Raw genomic sequence first — 27,888 nt, forward strand, 5'->3', positions numbered from 1 at the left:
CCCAAAAGCGAGTGTTCTCTGTGATAATCAACTCCTATGGCTAAAGCCTGACTTATGCTATTATCATGCAATGACTGTCAGCTGCTTGCATATGCGTGGACCTATGGGCAGTGCCTACCTGGCAATCCAGGATTGGTAGCCCATGCCTACTTAAGGGCTGGGAGAGGTTTGCCCTGGGAGAGAGGGGGAGAGAGAGAGAGGAAAAGAGAGGAGGGGAGAGAGAGAGATTTTACAATTGTCAAAAGGTCCTGAATAAAACTGCAGTGAGAAGAGCTCCGGTGGTCGCGTCATCCTTGCTGGACGAGGGGGACCGTGACAGTTGTCAAATACCAGAGCTGCTCTTTTCCACAGCCCAGGGCCGAATAATGAAGACCACTGACCCAAACAGTCTTCTTTCCGATCCAAGGACCCTGAGGAGCCAGCTGCCCCAACCCTGCAGTCCCAGAGAAGACAGTCTGGAGAAGGACAGATAGGCTCAGTGAGCCTGCTCCTGGGAAGCTGTGTAGAACTGGGGCCCCGACCCCAGCCACAGTCCCTTCCCTTCCGCCAGGCTTACCAGGTATCTCACCAGCTTAGACTCCCTAGGCCACAACAGCCACAGGCAGGACATAAATCTGGAGATTTCACAAACCAGGATGTAGAGGGCTGAAGACAGGAAGTGGAGGTGGTAGAGGCTCAGCTTATTTAAAATAAGACCTAGTGTCTAGGGGTGAACTGGGTACCGTGTACTGTGACCAGCATGGCAAGAAAGGGTTGAAATGAGCAGAGCTATCTCACAGGGGTCTGAGGACTTGATTAGTTTGCTTTTGACTTTTAGCAGTCCTGAAGTCACACACATAGACACTTGTAGTAGGAATGAACATCATCACACCATACTGTTTACCCAAAGCAGTTTTCCTTAACAAGTTGTAGACGTCCTCAGAAAACCTCAAATTCAAATAGCAACACCAGGGCTGTGAACTGTGGACAACCTACCGTGAGCTGCTACAGGATTGTAAGCAAGGACTAGAACGTCTCTGGCCCCCTATCTTACAGTCTTCACGTCCTGTAGTGAAAGGTAGGTAGAGCGATACAGAGCAACATCCCATCCCTTCCCAGCTGTGATTACAGAGCTTCCCAGGTCTAGGTCAGTTTATAAAAGCAAGTATCAATGCCTCATGACTACCAGTCCCGTGAGGAAATGTGTGGGCAAACCAGGATTCACCAGGCGGTGAGAACGCACACCACTGGAACTATTCTGCCAGGAGAGGCACCTCTGAGGGGCAAGGTAAAGGCAAGAGAGGTGAGGCTTCTCACAAACACAAGAGCTGTCTCGGAAGGGAGCCTCATACTGCAGGGCATAAGGGACTCATCCTCTCGACCAGCAGGATCACCACTGTGGGATGAGGGGGCATCAACATCTATTTCCCTGTAGCCAGTTAGGGCAAAGGGTTTGGGCCTAATGTCATGGCCCTGCCCAAGACATCGTATGAGACCCCACTAATGCCCAGAGCCTCTTTGCCCTTGAACTCCCTTCAGACTCTTAGAAATGACCTGTGGGCTCGTGTCCCCACAGAGGAGACTTGGTTCTGGTGAGCTTGGTGCAGGCCTTTCAGCCTTCTGGATCCCCAGTTCTAATTACAATACAGTCAGAACACAGATCCCAGCAGGAGGGATCCTCAGGTCCTTCCAGCTTCTGGGTCCCATCTTGCCCCATGTACCCTCCCAGGTCACCTCTAGAGCCCAAAGCATCCTCCTTCATAACTAATGTGAACAAGAGTCACACACACACACACACTTTATCACTCATGAGGACCACGACACACCCCCACCACCACTATCCTCCAATATACAAGCTGGGAGCCACTAACCTAGCCTTCCCGGCACAGCTAGCTTTCTCCTCATCATCCAGGCTCCATTCCCTCAGGCAAACAAGAGCTGATGCATTCTAGGACCTGGGCAAACCCTAGCCCAAGAGTCCTTGAGTATAGCAGGTCCTGAGACCTCACAGATTCTGGGGAAGCAGGTAAGCCATCACCCGTGCCCAGCCCCAAATGCCTTAAAGTGGTCAACTCTCATTGTTTAGTAAATCTTATGGCCCCAAATAACAATCTTTGTCTCATTCTGCTGTATTGTACCCTAAACCTATTGTTATACCTATATCTGGCATTGCTAACCAGCTTTCCGCTCCCATCACCCCTTCCTTATGGACAACCTCCTCCTTGGTTCTTCTGCCTATCCCCATGGTTACTGTACCCCAAAACTGTATACTCGCGGGACATGTTGCATCTGGACAACGCTGGTCACTCTTAAGGCTCCAGGTACCAACGCTGGGGGAGAAGCCCCAAGTTCCTTTTCTAGCCAAGCCTTCTAGCCCAGTCTCTCACCTTAAGCTCAGCTTGTCTACCGAGAAACTCCTCCGAGAGCCCAAAGGTTCCTCTTTTTCTTGGCCAGAGGGTCCACCATCTATCTGTCCAGGCACCCACGTAAGACCAGGTAAGCTGAGGATTTCTACTCCCGACACTCCCTGAATCCTGTCAGTTTTTTCCCACCTGGCCCCTGAAGTTCTTCCACCCACTTGCTCTGCCCATCGGTTCAGACCTTCTTCCCACACACAAGCCATCTACTCGCCAGTCCTCACGTCAACCCACCCAGCATGCAGCTGCTCTGGCGCCTTCTCCAAACACTGAGTTGAACATGAGGCTCTCCTACACTTGGGTGGCCTCAGACCCTACCCCTTCAGAACCTCTTGCTCACCTCCCCTAGTCTCCACTGTCTACATCAGTTCACACTCCTTCAAGGATGCTGCAGTCCCTGCTACAGCTGTATCACCTGACCTCCCTCTGAAGGGACCCAATGCACCCACCTCCAAGCCTTGCACCTGCTGCACCCACAGTGACCTTTGCACCCATCCTCACCCCACCAGCACTTCCCTCTTCTCAAATCAAGGTTTGCTCCTTCGTGAAACCTCGTGCCGAAGGATCATCACTAGCAGCGGCCCCCACCTGCGCAGCAGGGTTCCCTGCAGATGTCTCTATGGTGGAAAGGATGCTCCACCTGCTGGGACCAGAGCCTCCCAAGGGAAGGACCAGATTGTGTGTTGCATTTGTAGCCCCAGCCCAGAACACAATGTTAAAGGTTTTTGAAGGCCTTCAAAAGCACTTGCTGGGAAAACAGGTGGCTGGGTGGAGCGTAGATGCCTTTGAAGAGCCTGCCCTGTCTACTGATTGAGGAGGTAGCCTCTCCCTCACCCACCCTCTGCATAAAGGTTTCCCTCTATCTCCTAGAGGGAAAGACAGTCGCTTCATAACCACTGTCTTGGCATCCTCAATAGATAGTCTCTCATAGTTCCTACAAGTTCTTTAGGCACATGGTAAGCTATTTTGCAACTAAGGTCTGACCCCAATTTCTCCAACTAGTCTCAACATTAGGAGACCAGGGGCTGATTCTCCCTTCAATGTGACCATCACTTGGGATAGGTCTTCCATGTACCAAGGATCCTGAAATTATGGTCATGTAGCAGTCCCATCACTGAGCAAACCTGAGCATCTAAACATCACAGCAGGGAGAATTCAGAATCAGACTTTCTCCCACTCACTGCATCTGCTCTCAAGGTCACAGGCTGTGATCCCTAGCTAGCTGCTTCCTTGCCTCGGGATAAGGGTGCCACCCCTGCCTCCAGAGCTCCGCTCACAGGGAAATCTGAACCCACCAATGGCAGGGCCCTCTCTGGACTCACCATGTTCATGACAGTGAGGATGAACCTCTGCGCAGCCTCTGCCCCGTGGTACTGCACCATGCTGGCATCAGCCACCACCAGGGTCTCCACCGTGTGCTCGTTGGTGAGCCTGATGGCATTCCTCCGCTCCCTCCAGTCCCGTGATGGCTTGTCCTTCCTGGGCTTCTTTTCTAGAAAATGACGGAGACATGTGTACAGTTCTTGGATTATTGATTTATGAAATCGTCATAGGAAAGTTCCCAAGAGAACAGTCAGTCTCAAGTGGCCGTGGATGAGCCCCAAGCATGCAGAGCTCCATGGTTACATGGGGTGGCCTGAGTTCCCAGTCACTGATGGCACTAATAGGGAGCTGGAGAAAGAGCATGAGGGGTCAGGCATCAAATGAACCTCTACCGTGCTTATCTTCACAGTCAAGGAACTACCTGAGGCTGAATGTTAGAAACTAGAAACCCATTCCTAATAGAACATGGAGAGCCACACAGAGCAGGCAGGGAGAGACGCCTGTACCCAGAAATGAGGAAGAGGGGGGCTCTTCCGGGTGATGACACAGACATGCATGATAAGTACCTTCATTTCCCTAATGACATCTGGAACCAAGGAAACAGGCTTGGTTGAGGCCAGGATGCTCACCTGTAAGTAAGCATCCTAGCAACTGTGCTGAGAGTCTAGAAGGGGCCACAAACATCAACAGGCAGGGAAGCGTCAGAAAAGTATAGCAAGATCATAACAATGTAGATATCTGGTATGTAGGCTATCTGATATGCTGAATAGGTATGATATTCTACCCACCCTCCAAAGGGGTCACAACCCACAGGCTGAGAACCACTGCCCTACTCAGTCTTCAAACCCTGGATTTGAAGACTGGTGATAGAACGTTGAAGGCTTAAATTCTCTTCCCAAGCAGGAGTCCCACTTGGAGGTGGGGATGAAGGGTGGAATCACTTGAGAGGGGACCTACCTTCCCTTCACCCTCATCACCTTCCCCTCCACTAGTGTTCCATGGCTGCTACTGCATGAGTAGGGAGCCTCAACATAGTTTGTGTTAAAATCCCTAAAGTCTATAAATACACCCTGATAGACAGATCACAGACACCACCATTGCCTTCAAGGCAAAAGAAACCCCAGTCTCTGGATCACACAGTGCTAGGTTCCATCACTAGAGAGATCAAGTGCAGGTAGCAGGCCTGTGACTGGATTGGGGAATCCCCAACCACCTTGGTAGGGGGCCCTCATACTGTCAACCAGGACACATCCTGGCCAGATTGGACCCTGGCTCTCCCCTGCTACCCCAGACACCAGAAGTCATTTCTAAGGTCAAGCCCACAGCTTCCTTTGTTAGCACATTGCTAACCTGGAGATCTTAAATAACTACTTCCATTTTTTAAAATTTTCCATTTATTCTCCCTTTACTCCAATTAGCCATCAAAGCAGACAATCTGACGTATTTCTAGAAGATACAGTAGGTCTTAGAGGATAAGACATGGAAGAGAAAAAGCTATGAAGCTGTGAAGGGTAGTCTAAATATGAGATTTTCACTATTTAAATAACTATTTGTTCTACAAGTTTGAGAACTCTCAAAAGTGCTGACGCAAACAGGGGCTGGGGAGGTGGTGCAAGTGCTCTGATTGAAGCGCTCGCTCTGCAAGCATGATTTCGAACTCCCAAAACCATGCAAAAAGCTAGGCATGGCTGCATGCATGCCTGTAACCAGGTCTATGGAACTGGGATAGGCAGGGGAGTTCACCGGGGCTTGCTAGCTACCAGCCTAGTTCCAGGTTCAGCAAGTGACCCTGTCCCAAGGGAACAGGCAGAGATTAAAAGAGCAGGACACCTTATGATCTCCTCTGGCCTCTGCACACACACAGACACATGTGTCTACACATGAAGGTGCACACACATCACACAATACCCATTTACCACATTCATACATATAAGCACACACATTAAAAATATATACTGGGGACCGGATGGTGATGGCGCACACCTTTAAATCCAGTACTTGGGAGGGAGAGGCAGGTGGATCTCTGCTAATTCAAGTCCAGCCTGGTCTACAGAGCAAGTTCTAAGACAACCAGAGATACACACAGAGAAACCCTGTCTCATAAAACCAAAACAAGACAAAACAAAATATAAATAAAAATATAGTTACTGATTTTGTTCTCGGTAAATAAAAAATTCGCAATTTTTAATTAACCAATGGGCTAGATAATCTTTTTCTTGAAAATAAAATCAAGTATCAGGATATGAATATGGCTCAATGGTAGAAGGTTTGTCTAGCATGCTTGAAGCCCTGGATTTTATCTCTAGTTCTACAAATAAATAAATAAATATAAAAAGTATTGCTTAAATTAAGCAGTCTCTGGGGGGAAAAACAGATAAAATATTGGACATGAAATTCCTCCCTGAATTCCTCCATCTCCTGCTGTGCAAGACGCTAGTGTCCCGAGGCCATTCCCAGGGACGGTCTCAATGTGCTCTTTGTGCCCAAGCACAGGAAGAGCATGTCTTTTCCCATCACAGAAGCAAATTACAGGGCAGAGAAAAACAGAGTGGAGGAAATAGGGGAAGATGCCCAAGGGCACTGAGCAACCTTGAGTGGACAGGCACTTCGGGCCACCGCGGCAAAGACCAGTGGGACTAACGAGAAATGCCGAAGACACATGCCTGCCTTGGTGTCAGCTCTTCCCACATCAGCACTCCAAAGCCAGAAGCAGGAATGTAGCCTCACTGTGGCTCACGGGACAGGGGACAACCAGAGGCCCGAGCTTAAAATCAGACCTTGTCTCAACCACACAGACTATGGTTTTCTCCAGCTTATCTGTAAGCTAGGAAGGGGATTCCGGGAGACCCCTCACCAGTGTAGGGAGTTCTACAGAATTCGCCTGGCTTAAGAGGAAGCCATCTGTCCCTTCTTCTCACCTTGCAATTCAGAGATGGAGACTGTGTGATAGGGCAAAGCTGCTCCAGCAGATGAACTCCTGCACAAGAGACAGAGGGGCATAGAGGGAGCAGACTCAGAGGGCCCTCTTCATTTTAGTGACCTCTTTGCATCCAAGAGTCAAGAAGACTTACTGCGTCAGAAGTCATGACCAGGATCCTCCCCCATGCCTTTCCTGCTAGAATGGATTGAAACACTCTGAAATCACAAGCCAAAAGAAATCCTACCCAGAGCTTCCTCTTGGTGCCTCAAAGGAACCACAAGTGATAAGTGATATTCATTTGCTCCCTAGTGCCCCCTCACTCTGCTCCACTCTGATGCTGGGTCACAACACTGCCAGAGACCCAAATGCATGTCCAACTGCATTCTGAGTCACCACCTAGCAAAACACCCTCAAGTGAGCTGCCAGCAACAGAGATGGGTTAATGCAGGCCAGAGTTCTTGACAACCCAACATTCCCAAATCCCAGATGCCCATGGCCATGCATCAAAGTCAAGTTAGGGCCTGGGCCCAAATGGGACCAGCCACGGGTGCCTAGGTGTGGTATTAAAGTCCATACAAACACACTTAGCTTACAGACTCAATGCTCTCTAAAGAGTTTGTCAGCTCAACGAAAAAGAAAGAAATGCTTCTTTAAAGAATAAAAAATTTAAAAAAGACAAAGACCTTGTTTATAGAAAACTATCTTTTTGACTTGAAATAATGATCCTATGTGTGCAGCTGAGCTCGCAGCCAGGTAAAGCTCCCGGCAGCTGTATAAATCCAACATCCTTGAAAAAGAATGCCCTCTTAGCTTTTGTCTCTTACAAGAAGGAGGGAAATGTTTTTTTGCTCTCCAAGTATGAATTCTTTAAATAACTTCCTCCAAGGCCAAGTCATTTTATAAAAGCCACCTTTTTTTTCATGTAAATTCCTTTTTTTAAAAAAAAAAAAAGTGGAAAATAACTGCTGTTTTTTTTTCCTTTGTGTGGTTACATTTCCAAATGAGGAACCCCTGAAGCTCAAATCATCTCCCCTTGTTGTGACCCATGTCTATACTCTGCCAAGGGAATAGGACCAGGCTAGGAGAGCTGACCAGGCCCCACTGTATCTTTCCAGCCATGCTCAGAGCCACAAGACACCAAGCGTGCAGAAACCACTGCCTACGCGTAGAATCAGGAGATGCTCAGTTAACGGATCATGGTCAAGTACCCAAGTGTGGTATGCAGTGCCACAGTTTTGGGGACTATCAGGAAGGAATAGGCATTAACCAAACAAACAGGAAATGGGATTTAAAACTGCAAATTGGACAAGTGTGAGGAAGAAGCAGCAGACAGTGCTCTGAGATAATCTAAGGGAGGAGGATATAAGAACCACAGTTTAAATTAAGGGCGTTGTTGGTCAGCTTTGCATTACTACAATGAAACGCCTGAAACAGGCAATGTTATACCGAGAAAAGGTTTATTCAGCTCACAGTTCCAAAAATTTCAAAAGCATTAGAACTTGTATTAATTCTGTTCTGGTGAGGGTGACAGATGCTACACAGGACACTTCCTGATGGGACTTCCTGTGTGTAGACTGGTCATGTCCTAAAGGACAGTGGAAGGGCAAAGGATGGATCAGAGTTTGAAGATGCCTTTTTGAGACATATATCCAAATGACATAAAGACTTCCCACTAGGCAAAGACTTCCCACTAAGCCACTTCTTCCAAGAGTGCCCCCCTGTGGACCTACTTTTAATTACAACGAATTCTTGCAGCCACTCATATGAAATGGTCATAGGATAGTCAGACCTCAGCAAGGAGGCTTCCCAAGGTCACAATGTGGGTGAAACCAAGAGGCAGGAAGAGTTAACCAGTGGGGATCATGGAGATGCTGGCAGCAAGTCCAGAATGGGAACATTCTAGTAAAGAATGGAGTGTCTCTCTGGGTGACCTGGTAATGTTTCCGCCTTAATAGAGTGAGGCAGGGCAAGTCGGGGACCTGACTAGGGGACCTAGGAAGGTAGGTCCACCTTAATGTATTTTTCCTTCCAAGACTCCTGCTCTCCAGTGAAGTCCTCAGAACCACCATGGTGTTGAGCAGGGTCTGTCCACCTTCCTGGGTTGGCATGACTATTCCTTTCTATTCTCTTCTGTCTTTCTCTTTCAGATACTGGCCACAACCTAAGTAGGCTTTAAATTCTGCATCATTTTCCCTAAAGCTTCTCTCCCACCATGAGCTGACCTTCACGCTAATTTAAATCAAGTGGAATGACCCCCCCCACACACACACACACACCACTTCCCTTCTCTATTTTCCTCTAAGGCAACTGCAAGATTTACAGCTTGTCTGCCCTATAAATCTTCTTTTAAACTCTAATAGATTGTCCTCAAACTTCCATTGGAGCCAGTCTTTTTCATTAATAAGATTAAGACCCCCAAGAGAGAGGCCCTCTATTTTTTCTGATATTATATAGTGCTTTGTTAGAACACCCCAGGATTCTGGTAAGGTTTTTTTGTTTTGTTTTGTTTTGTTTTGTTTTTTCCTACTTTATAATTCTTAAATCAGCAGAGAAAATGTACCAGTTCTGACACCCTGAGACTGCATCAGCAGCTGTGTGTACCCAGGCCTTGTATCTTTACTTTGCCATTGTTGTGGTAAACACCACGACCAAGTCAACTTTTAATAAAGGGCTTCTTTAGACTCTAGCTCCAGAGGGCTGGAGTTCATTATAATAGGGAAGCATGAACATAGGCACCAGGCATGGCAGCTGGAGCAATGGGCTACAAGCATGGTGAAGACTGCCAACCGGAATGGTGTACCTATTGTTACTCTCAAGGTCCTCCCCCCAGTGACACACTTCCTCCAGAAAGGCCATACTTCCTAAGTCTCCCCAAACAGCACCATCTACTGGGGACTAAGTGTTCAAATTCCAGAGACTATGGGGGACATTTCTCATCCAAACCATCACAGGCTTCAAGAAAAGAAAGGGGCATGGCATATTCTAGAAACAGTAGGCCAAGAACTGGAGGGTGCCTGAGCAACAGGCAGGAGCAAACAGGGAAGGTCAACAGGAACGTATCATGTATTTTTCCTCTTTATTCCATGAGTGAGCTGCTACCTCAGGTCTATGTGTTGACTGTGCTACCCTGGCTGCAATGGGGAATAGACTCCTATGGACAAGAAAGAAGCCACAGGTAGAAGGACGCAACAGATTCAGTAGGTCAAATTCGCAACACTGGGGCTGACAGGGCGAACACAGGAAGAGCATAAAGAGGGGCTCCTGGATTGCAGAATCACAGTTACCTCATGAGTAATGGAACCAGTTACTGATTTAGGCATACCAGCAATAAAGAAAAGCATGGTGTTGGTTTGGGGGGAGGAAAGTATTAAGGTACAGTTCAGAGGTCTTGGAACTGACTGACGGATACATAGACTCAGAGCTCACGAGAAGACATAAAATCAGATGGGCTTTTAGGAAGCATCAGCCAACCCTCCCAAGACAGCAAAACCACACAACTAGAGGGGGGAGAGGGAGCCAACATTGGACTGTGAGAGACAGCAAGGCCAGGGTAGAGGAAATGAACAGAGGGGGTGGCTCTTCAGGGGAAACAGCAGGAAGGAGAGTGAGGGTGCTGCTCAGCAAAACTGAAGGTGGCCACAGAGAGGGGGCTGCAGGCAACAAAAGGGGAGAGTCACAAGGTCTCCAGGAGAGCAGGATCACAGGTCAGAGATGTCAATTGTCTGTTTCAGAGGTGAGGAAATGGGCACAACGTGGTGAACTCTGCATAGGGACTAGAGTGGGCAGAGAACCTCCTCGAGATGGACTGCCGAGGAAAAGAAGTCCATGAAAGATTTACCCTCAGTCCACGCCTGCTGCTCTCCCCTTCAGGGACATCTGCAGACAGCAACCTACAGCCAAGTAAGCAAGAAGAACCAGGATTCTCCTCACCACCTTCCTGCCCAGCAAAGAAAGCCACAGTTGATCAGCGAGCACCCACCAGGCCCAGAGCCCACACAGCTGGGCACTGGGGAGGAGAAAGCCAAGTGAAGTCTTGTCCCTCTGAGTACCCATGGCTGAAGATGCCTGCTGGGAACCTGAATCCAGGAAATAGAAGAAAGCCTTTGGGGAAGCTGCCTTCCTGGTGATGGGGGATGAGGACAGAACCTCCTCTGTATTCAAAAAGAACAAGCAACAGCAAAAAAATTAATTAATTTTTTTATTATTATTAATTAATTAATAAAAGAAATGAAGGCAGGTAGGAAATGCAAGTCACACTCATCTAGAGAAAGTCTAAGCTGGTAAAAGTCTCAGCATGACCAGCACAGAAAACCCCAAGTTAAGGAAGAATGCCGAATCTTAGGGTTAATTTCACGTCAATCTGTGTTCTTCATCTCCACCTTGAATAAACATAAAAATGTACTTGTAAATGAAACTATTATCATATCACTTGATCTGTCCCAAAGTACCACAGGCTGGGAGTGGGGCGGGACTAGACCCACAGAAGTGTAGTTTGGGGAAGCTGGCTGTATGGGATGAAGGCGTCTCTGGGGCTGGGTCCCTCTGAGGGTTACGAAGAAAAATCCACTCTGGGTCTCTCTCCTTGGCTCACGGAAGACTGTCTTTTATTCCTATTCCTGTGTCTTTATGTGTTGTGTGCTTCCAAATTCATTCTTTAAATCACGCCACTCTGCCCATCCCTCCCTCTATGTGCACGGGTGTGTGCGCGCGTGTGTGCACATGCACACAAATATGTGTTCCTACGAGAGTTTGAGCATGGCCACGCTACAGCGTGAATGTGGAGGGCGGACAGCACTTTCAGGTGTCAGTCCTTGGCTTCCTCCTCTAAGATGAGACCTCTCGCTCGCTGCTGCGTATGCCAGGCTAGTCGGCCCAGCAGCAGCCAGGCTTTCCCTGCTCCTGTCTCCATGTCTCTAGGAGTTCTGGCTCACAGACACATGCTACTGCCTTGGCTTCTCATGGGCTCTGGGGGCCTGAGCACAGCCCCCCTACCTGTGCAGTGAGTACTTTCCACGGAGCCATTTCCCCAGCCCCTCAAATTCCCCTTATGCATGAGGATGCCATTCATATGGAACCACGTTACTATCAGGTCTTCTCTTCCTTCTTTCTAGAAAGATCCTAACAACTGCAAATGCCGGTACATCTGAGGTAATGAGAGTTAGGGCTTCAACATACAAATATGTAAGGTGAAGGTAGGAGGTGGGTTTAGCCCTGACAGACACTTTCTTTCTACCCTTAGGAAGCATGGACAGGGCAGGTGACCACAGTATGTATGGACAGCTGCCCAGGCAGGACAGTGTGGAGAGTCCCCATAAGATAATCACCTCAGAGCCATGCTCCCATGCGTCTGGCAGTTTCAAAACCCAATGAAAACACACCAGTGTTTGGAATTACCCTGGTCCTTTCGCCACCCGCTTCAGTGCAGCCCTTGGCTAAAAGATTAACTAAGGCTACCAGAGCCTGACAGCTTTATCTTCTAAGTTGATGGAAGAGGGGTGGGGGGGGGGTAGGGGGGTAAATAGAACATTCCACCAGCACACAGCTTGGGGGAAGAAATTAATTAATGTGTTCATGTTTCAACCGGAGCAAGACAAGACAAACAGAAACCCGCAGAGCAATCCGCCCTTCTCTGCACCTGGAATCCCCCGTGGACACCCTGGGCATTGTTCCTTTTCATCTTCCACGAGGAAGCACAAAAATCTTTAGACAGCTAAAGAATTCCTTGACCTTTGAAGGGGCCAGCTAGTAACCCAAATTCTCCAACTCCATTGCTTCCACCCCAAATCCAACGGAAGACTCTGTCTCCCTCCCCCAGCTCTTAAAGCCTGCCTGTGAGGTTCCCCAGTCTCTCCCCAGGCTGCCAAGGTTTGGAGAACTGGATCAGCCCTTCTCCCCCTTCCACCAACTACGCTGATGGGCCACACAGTGGGTGTTTTCGTTGTTTTAAAGTGAGTTAGTGAGAGAATGAAGTAAACGAATAAACAAACAGAAGAATGGCACCCTTCACTATTCCCAGAGCCAAGGAAAGAACAACATAGCTGTAGCCTGTGGGCCTCTGGGCTGTTTGGGGTTCTTCCGGATGCACCAAACTCCCACAGTCTTTCCACAGGACTGCATATTCACGGAAAGCCTGTGGGGTCTCCAGGTGACCCCTAAGATGCAGGAGAACATCTAAACTATTGGCTGACTAGCACAGGGAGGGGGAAAAAGGCCAGGTGTGCCTTTGGGGACCTAGCCCAAGTCATCAGAATGTGATTCATTCCGCGTCAGACAACTCCATCTCATGAGAACATCTCACGCGCAGCTTTTGGGGTACCCTGTAAAACCCAACTAGAGGACTAGAGGGTTTGACTTTCTGGTTTTCAGTATGTTCACAGGGCTATGGGGTCACTATACTTTGGATAGTTTAATTGTCCTCCTAATAAATGCCACCCACTACTTATTTTTCTCTGTCTTCCTCCATTCTACCCCTAATGAATTTAATCCTTTCAGTCTGAAAGCTTTTCTGACTCCAGGCATTTCATACAAGTACACCATATGTTCTGTTCCACCTCGCCTCTTTTACTCACATATTGATTTCAAAGTTTATCTGTGACTGACAAAGCACATATCTGTATATGGTTCTTCCTATAGCCAAGTTAGATTCCACCCACAAACATACTCATTTTAGCTACCATTTACAAGTAAATGGACATTTGTGTTTTTTTCCTTTCTTTTTCCTGTGAACAATACCACTAAGGACATTGATGTGTAAGTTCTTATACCATGTTTCTTCTCCTGGATATATAAATTAGAAGTGGAATGGCTGCGTCATGTCCCAATTTTCAAAGTTTTAAGAAACTTCCAAACTCTTTCTAAAATGTTTGTCCCAGTTCCTAGCCCCAGTAGCAGAGCGTGACGGTTTAACTTCCCTAAACCTGTCAGCTCTCATTACTTCCCGTCTTTTCTTCATTATCATCTAGCTGTTACAGGAGTGGTCATGAAGTGGTGTCTGCGGGTGATTCTGATGAAAGCTCCCTGGTGGCCATTGGTGCTCAGCATCCTGCAGACTGATTGTCTGTATTGTCTTCATTGTAGAGTCATTTGAGTTCTGGCTTATGTGTGTATGTGTGTGCGTGTGCACATGCAGGACAAAAGGCACACTTAGCACTGGGATGACAAGCTTGGGCCACAATGCTCAGCTTGTAAAACATTAAAACATAGGTTGTGGGGATAGAACTCAGACCCCTGAGCTTGCAAGACGAGTGCCAAGCTGACTGGGTCATCTCTCCAGCCCCTTCTTTGCTGGTTTTCAAGAACCGATTTTTCTTTTCTTTACTGAACAATGGGAATTTTTTCAGATATCGTATGTGTACATCCTTATCAAATACATAGAGGTCTTTGGCTGTCTGTGAGTTACAGTCACTTATAATGTAGATGTCTATATAGGTTTACGTGTTTAACCTGAGTGAGCTTCTGAGTACCACATGCATACAGGAGCTCATAGGGGTCAGAAGAGAGTGTTTGATCCCTTGAAGCTGGAGTTACAGGCAGCTATGCACTGTCTTAGCTCAAATGTGATTTCCTTCTTCCCTGTCTTTGGAAGGATGTGGCTGAGGGGATATTAGGGGTTGGGAAGCATATTATGAACACCTATGGGCTAAAACCCTTCCAGAAGTCTGACTGAAGGAGACAGACAGATTGACACAATCATCTATGCCAATTAAGAAGTGGTTTTACCTCATCCTGACAAGACAATATCTCTTTATTTTGGAGACTGTACCCCATGTAGCTACCTATAACCAGCCCAACCTACTGGTTCTATGTTATAGGAACAGAGGAAAGAACTATACCTGATGGACTCAAGTCCTTTTAGGAAGTCTAGTGTGATGGACAGGTTCCATGTATTAGCCCATTTTCTGTGACCATAACAAAATACTCCAAAGCTGGGTATCTTATAAAAAATAGTTCTAAAGGTTAAAGGGCATGTCACTAGTACTGGCTCTCCTCTGATAAGGAGTTTATGAAATATGAAATCATAATATCAATGTGGTGATTTCTCAGAAAATTAGAAAACAATCTTCCTCAAGACCCAGTAATACCACTTTTGGGTATATATCCAAAGGATGCTCAATCGTACCACAAGGACATGTGCTCAGCTATGTTCATAGCAGCTTTGTTTGTCATAGCCAGAACCTGGAAACAACCTAAATGTCCCTCGACTGAAGAATGGATAAGGAAAATGTGGTAAATTTGCACAATGGAGTACTACACAGCAGAAAAAAATAATGCCATCTTGAAACTTGCAGGCAAACAGATGGAGCTAGAAAACATCATTTTGAGTGAGGTAACCCAGACCCAGAAAGACAATTATCACATGTACTCACTCATGAGAGGTTTTTAAACATAAAGCAAAGAAAACCAGCCCACAAATCACAATCCCAGAGAACCTAGACAACAATGAGGACCCTAAGGGAGACAAACGTGGATCTAATCTGCATGGGAAGTAGAAAAAGACAAGATCTGCTGAGTAAATTGGGGGCATGGGGACCTTGGGAGAGGGTTGAAGGGGGGAGGGGAGAGGCAGGGAGGGGAGCAGAGAAAAATGGAGAACTCATTAAAAATAAATCAATAAAAAATAAAATAAAGTAAAAGTAGAAAACCAAATAAAAAATATGAAATCATAATGGCAGAAATACACGTAAAGAGAATTCAATGACCAGAGCAAGATCAGAGTGTCACGAGAATTTCTCCTTATGACCTGGCCACCACTAGGTCCCACTTCTTAAAGGTTCACCACGAACACTGAAACACAGGAAACTCTTGGGGGTATGAACCCAGAGAATAAAACACCATCTTTGCAGCCATCGGGGGAGAGCTACCGGAGAATAAAGCCAACACAGAGGGAAACAGGGGCAGAGATGATGAGAGAACACTGCATTTTCACCACTGTAAACCCGGGTCCATACATAGCGATTCCTAACACAATTTTTCATTTCAGTCTTAGCTTCCCAGTCCTCTCTCTTCAAAAAGCTCCCTCATGCTTCTCCAGTGACAGCAGCAACCATGATTTTACAGATGGAATCAGCTGCTCACTTGAGAAAGCAAGATCAGGGAAAGCGGTGTCACGTGGGTGGCATGGTGCCAGGCGTGCGGATGGCATCTCCACATCCGTATGGAGCAGCATACAGTGGGAGCACCCACGGGCCCTCTGTGCACAGCACCTCCAGCTGTGGAAGGAAGCTGTCACTCAGCCATGCACACTTGAGACAGCCACATGGGACGAGAGTCTTGTTCATACATACAGGTGTCCCGCCATGAGCCTCTCAATCAGAAATCTAATTTGCACAGTTACAATTTTGTGTAAAAAATAAAAATGAACCAACCGACAAGCACACTCGAAACAGCTGGTTTAGATCGTGCCAAAAGCTTCTCCCCTCCATGGGAAGACTCCAGATTTCTTTTAAATGGTAAGCTCATGTACTTAATTTAAAATTTGGTTCACTTCACAAAAATCTCACTTTATAAACAACTTTTCGGTAACAAGTATTATGGAAAACATTGCAACTCTGTAGAACACCCGCCCCCGCCCCCACACACAGAGACAACTCACACATACTCCCACAAAAGCCTTACAGTGGAGCCTTGTCAGAAGGTTATTATAAAGCATTTTATTTTATCTGGCATCCAGAAATGATGTGTAGCCGTCTGGAACATGGGCCAACGGCTGCCGGCCATGGCCAGCTGTAAGAAAACAGTAGAAGGACAGTTGTGAATCTCAGAAGCCCCCAGAGTGAAGCAAGTGGCAGGGCGCCATCGGTCACAAGCTGGTCAGATCACTGGAAGAGAATGTGCAGGGCACTGTCCCTGGCAGCCTCTTGCCGTGCTGCATTCCCACTGTGACTTGAACAGTTCCTGTCTCCCGTGCTCTTTCAAACTACACTCCCTTTTGGGGTAGTTAGTGGTGTATTAAGACTCCAAGTAACCACTCTTTAATATGCTCCAAGCTGGACCGTCTTCAAGAAGTCTCTACTGTCCACACTAGAATCAGGGAAAAAAGCCATGGGAAAGGAAAACAGAAATCCAGGCAGGGCCTCCAACTTCGTTCACTCTGGCTGCGGCTCCCAGTACTTTCCCAACAAGGCGATCTAGAGTGCGGTCACTAGAGAAGTCTGACCCAACCTCTGGAGAGGCCAGTCTTGGGGACATGAGGACATGCCCACTCACCTGGGCACACCCTGAATACCTGATGTCCTGCTCAGCTAAGGTAAGGAAGCAGCACTAGATTTACCAGCACCAATGACCTGTTCTTATTTCTTCCTAAGTCACAGTGTCCCCCAAGTCAGCAACTCTCTAGTCCTCACGGCAAACAGGGCAATTTGCTTGTGATGGGGACCTGTCTCAACATCAACGCCCCAAGAAAGAAAGGCTGTTTTCAATTACCAGCCTCAGCTCCTACTGTGGCTGGGATCTGCATGCCAACAGAATGTCCCTGCTGCCACTCTCCCGCCCCCATAGTCCCCTAATACTGTTTGTGACATCAACCAGCCCCATCTTGAAGCCTCTAAAAACTCTTAAGTTTATTCATGAGTATGTACTTAAGCCAGGACTTAGACTGACCCCAGGGTCCATGCCATTTCCCTGATTGCCATGGAACCTGCCCAGCCTCCCATATCCGATACCGATTCACAGTGGAAGTGCAAAGTGTTGGAAGTCACAAGGAGGCAGGTGTGTAGGTAAAATATAAAGATCAATGTGGCAGAGACATGCCTCTTTGGAACCATTTCATAATACGTGTAATATAGAAAGAACTCAAAAATTAAACACTAAAATATCACACCATCCAACCAACAAATGGGTCACTGATTGAGCAGACACATTTGAAGGGAAGATGTATAAACAAACAGCAAATGAAAATGTGCTCAAAATTTTTACACAAACCACAACAACATTGATATTCCTATATGACTGCAGTCAGAATGGTTGTATCATTAAAACAAAAATAAACAAAAAAGGCCGGTGCTGTCAAGGACTCTGGGGAAAGAATGCTATTCCCTGCTGGTGGCAATATAAGCTGGAGCAGCCACTGTAGGTAAAGAAGTCCTTCAAAGTTTAAAACTAGAACTGTCATACGCTCTTGTCGGACATGCAAAAGAACCAGTTGCCCTACGACAGACATCCCTGAACAACCACGTTTACTGTGGCACTATTCAACACAACCAAGATGTGATGTGGTATATGTGACCTGGATATGGTGCCCACTGGTGCATGAATGGATGAAGAGAATGTGGTACTTACATGCAGTGGGTATGATTTGATATGCCATTAACAGATGAAACGGGAGATAATCGCATGCTAAATGAGGTAAACCAGATCATTAGGATAAATATTGATTTTTTTTCTTATATAGGAAATCCTGGGTTATGGGGAGAATATGAAAGGGGATTGTTAGAAGTATGGTGTGGGGAAGTGGGGAGAAAAGGGGGAGAAATTTAAGAGCTAACATCACCAAGATACATTATATGCACACATACAAGTGTCATTATGAAACCCTTTTCCAACCCAATTGATATGTGCTAATAACAGTCACAGATTGGCACTGCTCTCATCCCTGCTCAGAGATATCGCTGCAGCAGGCAGCAGGTAATGCAGAGACTTGTAACTGGTCAAAGTGCTGAGGACAAGTGAGCGCTTTGTGTTTAGCCCTGTGATGGGTATAGCACCACCAGTTCACTCAACAACAACTGAGCTTGCACAAACGCAATCAGACTCATCAGTGCTCCAGCATGCATGAAGAAGAGGTACATGAAGGTCCACCCCTAACCAATAAAAAGTTAGTGGGTCCTGGGGGAGGTAGAGCCATGTCTTTCCTCACCGATGTAGCCACTGGTATGTCACTCATGCTCCTGTAAATACCCCAACATCAAGCTCATGTGAACAACCCTAATTATATCAGTGAATTGTTTCTTAAGAATATGAAAAGGGGAGGAGATTTGCTGGTAGAGGGAAAGGAGGAAGAAAGGAAAGAAGGAGGGTTCAGAGAGAATGCTGAGTGGGAAGAGAGTAATGGAGTGTAGCAGGATCAAAATACATTTTATACATATGAAATTGTCAAAGAGTAAAATTTAAAAATTTGTGCAAGTGTGTGCACATATATATACACACTAGTGAGAATGAAGGGGGTGTTATGATTGCATGTGTGCATGCACACACATACACACACACACAAGAATGATGGGGGAGAGGTGTTGCCACAGGAGAAAGAAAAAAGAATGAGGGTAAATGACTCCCTAGCAATTGACAGCATGGCCCTCACGGATAAACAGATGTGGTGGCTAGGCCGTCTGTCCACTGCTGGAACACACATGTTTATACTGAAGGAGGCAGTTTTTCAAACTCAGAGGCAGACCAACCAGGCCCCTGACAGAAATTGATGAAGAGCTGGGCCTTAGTGAGCCCTGAGTGCTCAACTCTGACAGGATGATTAACTGCCTTCCAAAAAGGAAAGCCATGGGCCAAACGTGACTCAAATGGCATCTCGGAAGACAGGACAGGCCCAGAGTCCTGTGGATGGTCATCCCCCCACACACAGAGAGGTGAAGGGGGTGGAGACTCCCCAGATACAGTCAGAAAAGCAGCAACCAGCTTTGGTCGTGGTGTGGCAACCCTTTGATCTTTAGGAATAAGTTGAAGTTCTATAAACACTGATGTAAAGAACAGCCATGAAGGCCAAGGAAGCACACCCTAAGGGGGTGCTGACAGGAACCCACTTCATAAGCCCTGTCTCCAAATAAAGCTTATTTCCATCTTCCAAGCATCTCTAGGTACGGCCATGGCATGAGGTGCCTCCAAGGCAGATAAAGCAGAGCCCTATGTCCCTTTACAGCAGGGTCCGGGATCCAGCCACACCATTGCCAAAGATGACCACCACCAATGATGCCTGGCATTTTCTGCTCCACTGAGCAGGAACCCTTAGCTTTACTGGGCTTCCCTCCCGCGTTTCATTGTCCAGCTCTGTTCAGACTCAGTGACAGGGATTTGATCTCTGATTTACTACTGGATTGAGAAAGGTAGGGCTCCTTCAGCCCGGAGCAGTTGGTGCAACTCCACCCGGGTTCCAGCCAGTGAATTCCCTGTCTGCTTGTGCACAAGGAACTGCCCGTTGCTTAGAGAGAAGGCTGAGCACAATGAACGCACTGCATCTGCAGCTGGAGATCGCCCAACGAAACTGGGCAGCAGCTGTCCCGATGAGGCTTTTTTTTTTTTTTTTCTGGGATTTTCCATGAGAAATTAGCGTACTCAGAAAACTAGAACACTTTGCAGGGGGGTGGGGGATGGCTATGCAACCAAAAGTCATTTTTTAAAAAAAGTCTGCTACTCTTACTTTTGCCTCTAGTGGACTTTCTGGCCAGAGGCCTCCTGCTGGGAGGGAAGCCCTGATACGCCCCGTTGCTTGGTCACACGTTCTGTCTCCGGCTCTGTCTGTTCTCTCTCTTGGAGGGAATATGAATACCTGCTGATTCAAAAATCAGGCACCTCAAGGAGAGCTGGTAGGAGCACTGCCTACCCCGACTACCGTCTGGAACTTACAAACTAGCATTCAGGCCATACATGTACCCAGTCACCCGGGCCAGACCTTCTGAGGGACTACAACCCTCCTCCAGCCTCACAGAGGACCAGCTGCCAGGAGCGTCTGAGCCACCTGGACAGCTCCGGCCAGTGCGCACTTTAAATAATAAACCATGCATTCTTGATCCGTCTGCAGCGCCAGGCAGATTTTCCTATTTAAGCTGGAGGCCCTTCTCTGCTTTGAGTTACTAAAGTGGGATGGGCGTGAATTGCATAAGAGCCCAGAGGAGAACTGGGGAGAGATGGCATAGCTTCGTGCCCAGTTCCTCTATTTGGCAGAATGCTGTGTGGGAAAAAGGGCTCAGAGGCAGGCATCAAAATGGCATGACGTCCTGTTCGTCTTGTCTCGGTGCCAGGGCTTCAGTCTTTCTATCTCAGTGGAGTAATAGCCATGTTCAAGACGGAAGCATTATGTTTGTCCTCCTGTGGTATCACCCTGTTCTCATAGTAACAGCTCAGCTGATAAGCGTGAAAGGAGAAAAAGTTACTTTGTGCCGGCTGCAATGGTAATGTTTGGATTGGTGGGAGAAACAAGGAGATAGCTTTCTAGGTTGTAATAGGCTTCCTAAAGTTAACAATGTCCTAATGTCCAGAACTCATGGGACTGGTGTCTTGCAGAAGAGAGACCCTGAGACACAGAGGACATCCTGGATTCCCTGCTGTGTCCTTCCCCAAGAGAGGTGGAAGGAAATTCAATTACAGAGGAGGACTGGCAGATGATGCAGTGTGAGAAATATCAGAGGCTTTGAAGATGGAGGAAGCAGAGACGCGCCAAGAGCCAAGGATTGTGGTGGCCCCTAGCTGGATGAGGTGAGGAAATAGATTCCGTTCCCAGATCATCCAGCGGGAACAAAGGCCTGCTGACATCCAGTGCAACTGATTTTAGATTTCTGACCTCCCAGACTGGAAGAGAATGATCTGTGTTGTTTTGGATGACGGAGTCTGTGATAATTTACTATAGCAGCTATAGAAAAGTAATACGTGAGTGGCTGAGCTGCCTTCAAGTCAGGGTGCCTTGGATACAGTCAAGACAGGGAACGGCAAATAAAGAAGTGTGATGCTCAGAGCATGGCAGAGTGTCCAGGGTTTCCAGGACACCAAGGGAGGTTGTCAGGGTGGACTTGCTAAAAAAAAAGCAAATAGTATCTCACCTCTACATCCAAGAGCGGTACAAAGATGAACCAAAAGGGTCATTCCACAGCCAAAGCCTGCCTTTAATACATCATATCCTATTAAAGCAAGAATGACTTCTTAGTCAGATGATGGTGATATGCGCCTTTGATCCCAGCAGTCGGGAGGCAGAGGCAGGTGAATCTCTGTAAGTTCGAGACTAGCCTGGTCTACAGATCACGTTCCAAGTCAGTTCCGGTTATACAGAGAAACCCCATCTCAAAAAATCAAAAAAACCAAAACCAAAGACCAGAACGACTTCCTAAATTATCAAGTGACAAGGGACCTTTGTGCACTGACCTGCCAAAGCTTGAAGGACACTGCTAGGAAAGCATCATAGAGCAAAGAAGCTTCCAGAAGCAATGCAGTGCTTAGGCAGCTCAGCTTTTACAGAAGAAGGAAAGTTACAAGGAAATCACAGCCACAGAGAGCACTACGTTGAGATGGTTCCAGAAGGGATGGTACCAAACCTTCACAGGCCAGACAGCCTGCATGATTCATAAACTGTTCCAGAGCACAGAAGAAAAGGCAACATTTTTATAGAGCCAGTGTCAGATTCATGTCCAAACTGAGAATGACACACAGACAAGCATATAGGCAGACACACACACACACACACTCACATACATACACACATACAGAGACAAACACACACACAGTCATAAAGACCATCACATATAAATTATGGATGCCAAAGTTTTAGGTAAAACTTTAGCAAGCAGAATGCACCATCAACTGAAGGAAATAATCAACCAAAACCAAGTGGGATCTTCTTTTCCAGGAATTTAAGGTTGTATAATATTAGGAAACCATTGACATAACATACCATATTAATACATCTAAGAAGGAAAATCATATGCATGTCTACAAAGGCTATAAAAGCCATGGGAAAATTCAATAGCCATGTCTAATTTTAACAATTACACGCTCACTGGCCAAGTCTGAGGTAGTGTGAGCATCACAGTAAATACATATAAATGAGTGTTCATCGACTAAATGGAGTCAATAAGCCCACACAGATATAAATACCTAAGTCAGGGAGAAGAGGAAGAAGCCCCCCCCCCCTTCCAGGAGGACGACAGCTGAAAGGGTGGAAGATATGAGGGGCATCAGGGTCAGCCTTTCAAGTGTTTCATGGTAACAGTGCGAAGAAGAGAGACAGAGTCAGGGAGGAAACGCTGATGCAGAGCAGGCTAGCTATATGATCTCTAAATTCCCCCAAGCTCCTTGCTAATTGCATATGGAAAGACAATCACGATCTTAACTTGACCTGTGTTAACCTCAAAACACAAACTTTACCCAGTTCTAAATGTGGCCAGACTGCTTATGTCTACAGTGAGATTCACCCAGGAGAACACAGAATCTTCTCTGTTATTCTTTCCAAAACAATTGTGATGAAACACCAGACAAAAGTAAACCTACAGACATCCTTGTGCTGGCTAGTCTTATGTCAGTTTGACACAGGCTAGGGTTATCTGAAAGAAGGGAACCTCGGTTGAGAAAATGCCTCCATTAAGATCAGGTAGGCAAGCCTGCGGAGTATTTTCTTAGTTAGTGATTGAAATGGGTGGGCCCAGCCCATTGTGGGTGACGCTGTGCCTGAGCTGGTGGTCACTGGTTCAATAAGACCACCATGGGTTCAATAAGAAAGCAGGCTGAGCAAGCCATGAGGAACAAGCCAGTAAGCAACATCCTTCCATGGCTTCTACATCAGCTTCTGCCCTGTTTGAGTTCCTGTTCTGACTGTCTTCGGTGATGAACAGTGATATGGAAGTGTAAGTCAAACAAACCCTTTCCTTACCAACTTGGTTTTGTTCATGGTGTTTCATCACAGCATTAGTAACCCTAACTAAGACAGTCCTATGAAACAGCAAGTCCATATTAGCATTTTTGAGGGAGATTATACACACACACACACGCACACGTGTGTGCGTGTGTGTGTGTGTGTGTTTTCCATATCTTCATGAAGATCAAATAAATACTAAGGAGCTGACCCACACTGAAGGGGACTGGGGAGACACGACAAGCAAATGCAGTGTGGGCTTCTAAGCTGCACAGTGGGACTGGCAAGCTGGCATGGTGATTAAAAGTTTCAGGCCTGAAGGCCTGATGACTTGTGTGAAACCTGCGGACTGCACTAACAAAAACTAACTCCTAAAAGCTACAGTAACGAATCTGCTAACAGAGGTGGAGCCTTTCTTGCAGTGCTGGCACCTTCCACCACTTCCCGAGACCCCTTATCCCATCCACTGATCCCCTCTGCGCCAGTCTCCATCTCAGGGTCAGCTTTAATGAACTCTGTCTTCCTCCCAGGAAGAAGCAACTATGTGTTTTTATTGTACTTTCTACTTCAATGAAGTACAACATCAAGTCTTGTAACATCCAGCAACTTTAGCCAAGTAAAAATGTTGAGGAAATCATCTCCTATGGCTGAGGTGCTTGCTGAGTAAGCATGACCACCTGAATTTGATACCCAGGACTCATGCTAAAAAGCCAGGCATGCTCATGTTTTATTGATACTCATAGGAGACCTGCCCTTTTCTGGACGGAGATGCAAGAGGAGGAGATTGGGTTGTAGAAGGGAGGAATGGGGGAGAGGGACTGGGAGGATGCAGGGTAAGCTGGCTGGGATGTAAATAAAAAAAATGTCAGACATAGTAGTGTGATCCCCAAGGCTCACTGGCCAACCAGCCTAGCCAAATCAGTGAGCCCCAAGTGCCAATGATAGACACTCCTTTTAAAAAAAAATCAAGGTAGATAGTCTCTGAGCAACAACACTTAGGGTCAACTTCTAACCTCCACAGACACATGTACACACATGTACATAGACACACACATACACATAGTATTTCCCATCTTCTATAGGTAAGGAAAATAGCAAGGAATAAAAGCAATCAGCCGACTTGACTCATGCTTCTTTATGCTGGAAGGGAGAGTCAGAGCACCCAAGGCTAGCCTAGCATTGCGTCCATTTCCAGGCTGTGCAGGCAGGTGGCAGGCAGCAAGCGGCAGGCGGCAGGGCGGTATCTACTTTACAATGGCCACCAGACTCTGAATCCAGTCATAAAGTCTTGGGGTTGGGTAATATCCAATAATAATCATTTTATACACGGATAAAATTAGGCTTTAATTTTACTCTTCCCAATGAGTTAGGAATAAGCATCTCCATCCACCCAAATACCACAAGAGAATAGAAGATTTCTTCGGTCATTCATCTGAAAGAGAGATTTACAATGAGATAGAGTGAACTATATGGACAGATGCTTCACGTAAACCAAACAGCAGGATCAGACTGTCTCAATGTTTGTGCGAATTAGGCTCAGGGGACAACAGCCCACGCACGACTGATGACCAAGCCCCTCGTCATATAAAACGTGCCACCTGACGCCCGAGTAGACATCCTTCTACAGCACCTTCTATCCCCAAGCAGGGCGCATTGTGGAGGCGCAATGGGATGCTGATATGGATTCCCAGTCGCGAGCCAGGACTATAGCATCCCACGGTTACCTATCTGCTCACTTCAGCTCCAGATCCCTCCAGATGGGCCACAGAACATCATAACAGCCCGTCATTGCAGATGATAAAGATGCTCAGGAGCCCTTTCACAGTGTCCTTGGAACCCAGACAGTGTGTTCTTCAGCACTGACCAGAAAGCTGGAAGGACTAAAGATCTTGAAACGAAGGGACTTCCAAGCCCTAGAGACGTCTACACAGCATGGAGGAGAAAGCCTCATTTACGCCTAAGATGAGCCATGATGCACAAAATCTGACTTTCAAATGAGCTCATATGACCTAATACCAAGGAGCTGCAATGCGATGAGAAGCAAGCTATTTATGAATTATTGCTTGACAATGGCAAAGATAAAAAAATATTTTTAAAGTTGTTTTAAATTTTAATTCCTTTTATGGCCTGAATATCTCTGTACCCCAACTCATTCAAGCAAAGTATTAGGAGGTAGGATAATGAGTGAAGGAGCCCTTACAAGAGAGATAAGTGCTCTGATAAGAAGGCTCCAGTGACTTCTCTTGTCCTGTCCCCAGTGTGAGGACATGGCCGCAGGGCCCCATCTCTGAGAAGATCCACCACCAGTCAGTCACAAGGCCCCATCTCCAAAACGGCCCATCACCCCGTCATTGAATCTGCCAGTGCCTTGATCTTTGACTTTCCAGACTTAAGAATTCCAAGAAATAAATGTCATTTCTATTGTTTATAAACCACGTAGATTATTGCATTTTTATAGCATTTAGAAAGGGCTAAAACAATACCAAATACCAAATGCAAAGCAAAGAAGGGGGGAATTTTCATATTCAAGCAATGTACACACCTGGGACAAGAAGTGAATGACGTGTGGTCTAAACAGTCCAGCAGCAGAAAGGCCTCAATAATGCCCAGACAGCGAGAAGCCACTGTTATCTTGTCCAATGGCGAGGACCAGATAAGAGGTTTGAAGGTGTTTATGTTATAAACAAAAGCTACTTGATGATCTGATACTCTTAGAAAATCAGTGTGTGTGTGCACGTGTGTGCACATGTGTGTAGTGTGCACGTGCGTGTGAGTGTGCATACATGTGTGCGTATGCATGTGATGTAAAAGTAACAACAAGTGGAAGGGAAAGGAGGAACAAAGTAAAACTGGTTAAACCAATGAAGGGGGCACGGGATGTGCCAGCACCTACAAGCAGGGGAACAGCATAGTATAAACAATAGAAAACAAAACACAAGGTGGCATAAAAAAATCCAATTGTATCACTAACACCACAAATACAAAAATAATTCCCCTGCCACTGAAGAAAATGAGTCCTAAGTTGGAATTTGTTCTCAATTCAGATATTTCTTTTTTTTTTTTTTTTTTTGGTTTTTTTCAAGACAGGGTTTCTCTGTGGTTTTGGAGCCTGTCCTGGAACTAGCTCTTGTAGACTAGGCTGGTCTCGAACTCACAAAGATCCGCCTGCCTCTGCTTCCTGAGTGGTGGGATTAAAGGCGTGCGCCACTGCCCAGCCAGATATTTCTTTAGGGTGTTGTTGAGACAGGCTCTCAGCTACTCTTTCGGGGAGCTGGGGCTGCACCAGAGCTCCTACCCCAGGTGAGCGCTCTCCCAACTGCACCACCTCCACAAGGAGATGCCTATTTCTCTTTGTTTTTCTCTTTTTAATTTTTTAAGGGTTTATTTATTTTATATGTGTGAGTGTTTTATCTGAATGTATGTCTGTGCACCACAGGTGTCCCTGGTGCCCACTGAGGTCATTAGAGGGCATCTGCCCTTCCGGAACTGCTGTGAGCCACCATGTGGGTGCTGTAATCTGACCTGGTCCCTCTGCAAGAGCAAAAAGTGTTCTTCACTGCTAAGCCATCTCCCCAGAATTGAGATATATATTACTTTTAAGAAACATGCAAAACTTCCTAACAGAGAAAGATTAAAAATAAAACAAAAGAAAGAGAAATAGCAAGCAATCATAAAATAAAATAAAAGTCAACAACATTAGATGCAAACACCAATAGAAAGTCAAAAGCCTCCAGCACTCGGGAGGCAGAGGCAGGCGGATCTCTGTGAGTTCGAGGCCAGCCTGGTCTACAAAAGGAGTTCCAGGACAGGCTCCAAAGCTACAGAGAAACACTGTCTCGAAAAACCAAAAAAAAAAAAAAAAAAAAAAAAAAGAAAGTCAAAAGCCTAACCTGGGATAAAATGGATTGTTAATGTGATAATGAAAGAATTGTTTTTTTTTTATCTCCAATTAATTGGTCAGGAATATAGCTTCAAAATTGGTGTGTATGAATAATACTATGTTGCAATGAATATTGTAAAAGTTGGTAAGATTAAAAGTGTAATTAATTGATCACAGTATATTGTGAGATTTTATATGTATCTCTAAAACAAATAAGCCACGCAGGCTTAAAAGAATGCAAACATGAATGATTCCACCATCATAACTTGAACTAATGAATGCTGTTTACAAAAGTGAGGAAATATACATTTTAACTTTTAATTTACACACACACACACACACGACAACCCACATTTATTAAAACCAAAATGCCAAGGCTGAAAAAATGGCTCAGATGGTAAAGATACAAGCTACCAAGCCTGAAAACCTGAGTTTGAACCGCAAGACCCACATGATGGAAGGAAAGAATCAATTCCCTTAGTTTGTTCTCTGACCTCTACACACATCATAGCACATGTACCTATACAAATGTTTTTTAAGCCTAATTTCTAAACTAAAATTCAAATCTCAACTATGGCCAAAGAACCCATGTTATATGAAATGTAGTATGGCCAAGAAGACCATAAAAAACCCAAACCTCCAGAAGACAATTGCAAACTTGAACAATATGTAAAGGCAAACCAAAGTAGAAAGTCTCAGAAAATGGGAACCTTAGAAAGACTCTGGGCAGTCAACACAGGAAAAGGAAGAACAGCAAAGGAAACAGAGAGAACTACTCCATGCTGAGTAGCCTGCAGTCCTGGAAACC

General features: G+C 46.2%; 1 protein-coding gene across 1 annotated transcript in view; it reads right to left on the reverse strand.

The window, feature by feature from the left end:
• Positions 1 to 27,888, reverse strand: part of Adamts17 (ADAM metallopeptidase with thrombospondin type 1 motif 17) — a 300,342-nt gene that overhangs the window by 244,814 nt on the left and 27,640 nt on the right. Inside the window, exon 4 of the mRNA XM_057756616.1 lies at positions 3,719 to 3,888. Coding sequence (XP_057612599.1) covers positions 3,719 to 3,888 — 170 coding nt within the window. The remainder of the gene's footprint in view (positions 1 to 3,718; positions 3,889 to 27,888) is intronic.

The sequence above is a fragment of the Chionomys nivalis genome, chromosome 23 (assembly GCF_950005125.1).
Source record: "Chionomys nivalis chromosome 23, mChiNiv1.1, whole genome shotgun sequence".
Taxonomy (NCBI): Eukaryota; Metazoa; Chordata; class Mammalia; order Rodentia; family Cricetidae; genus Chionomys; species Chionomys nivalis.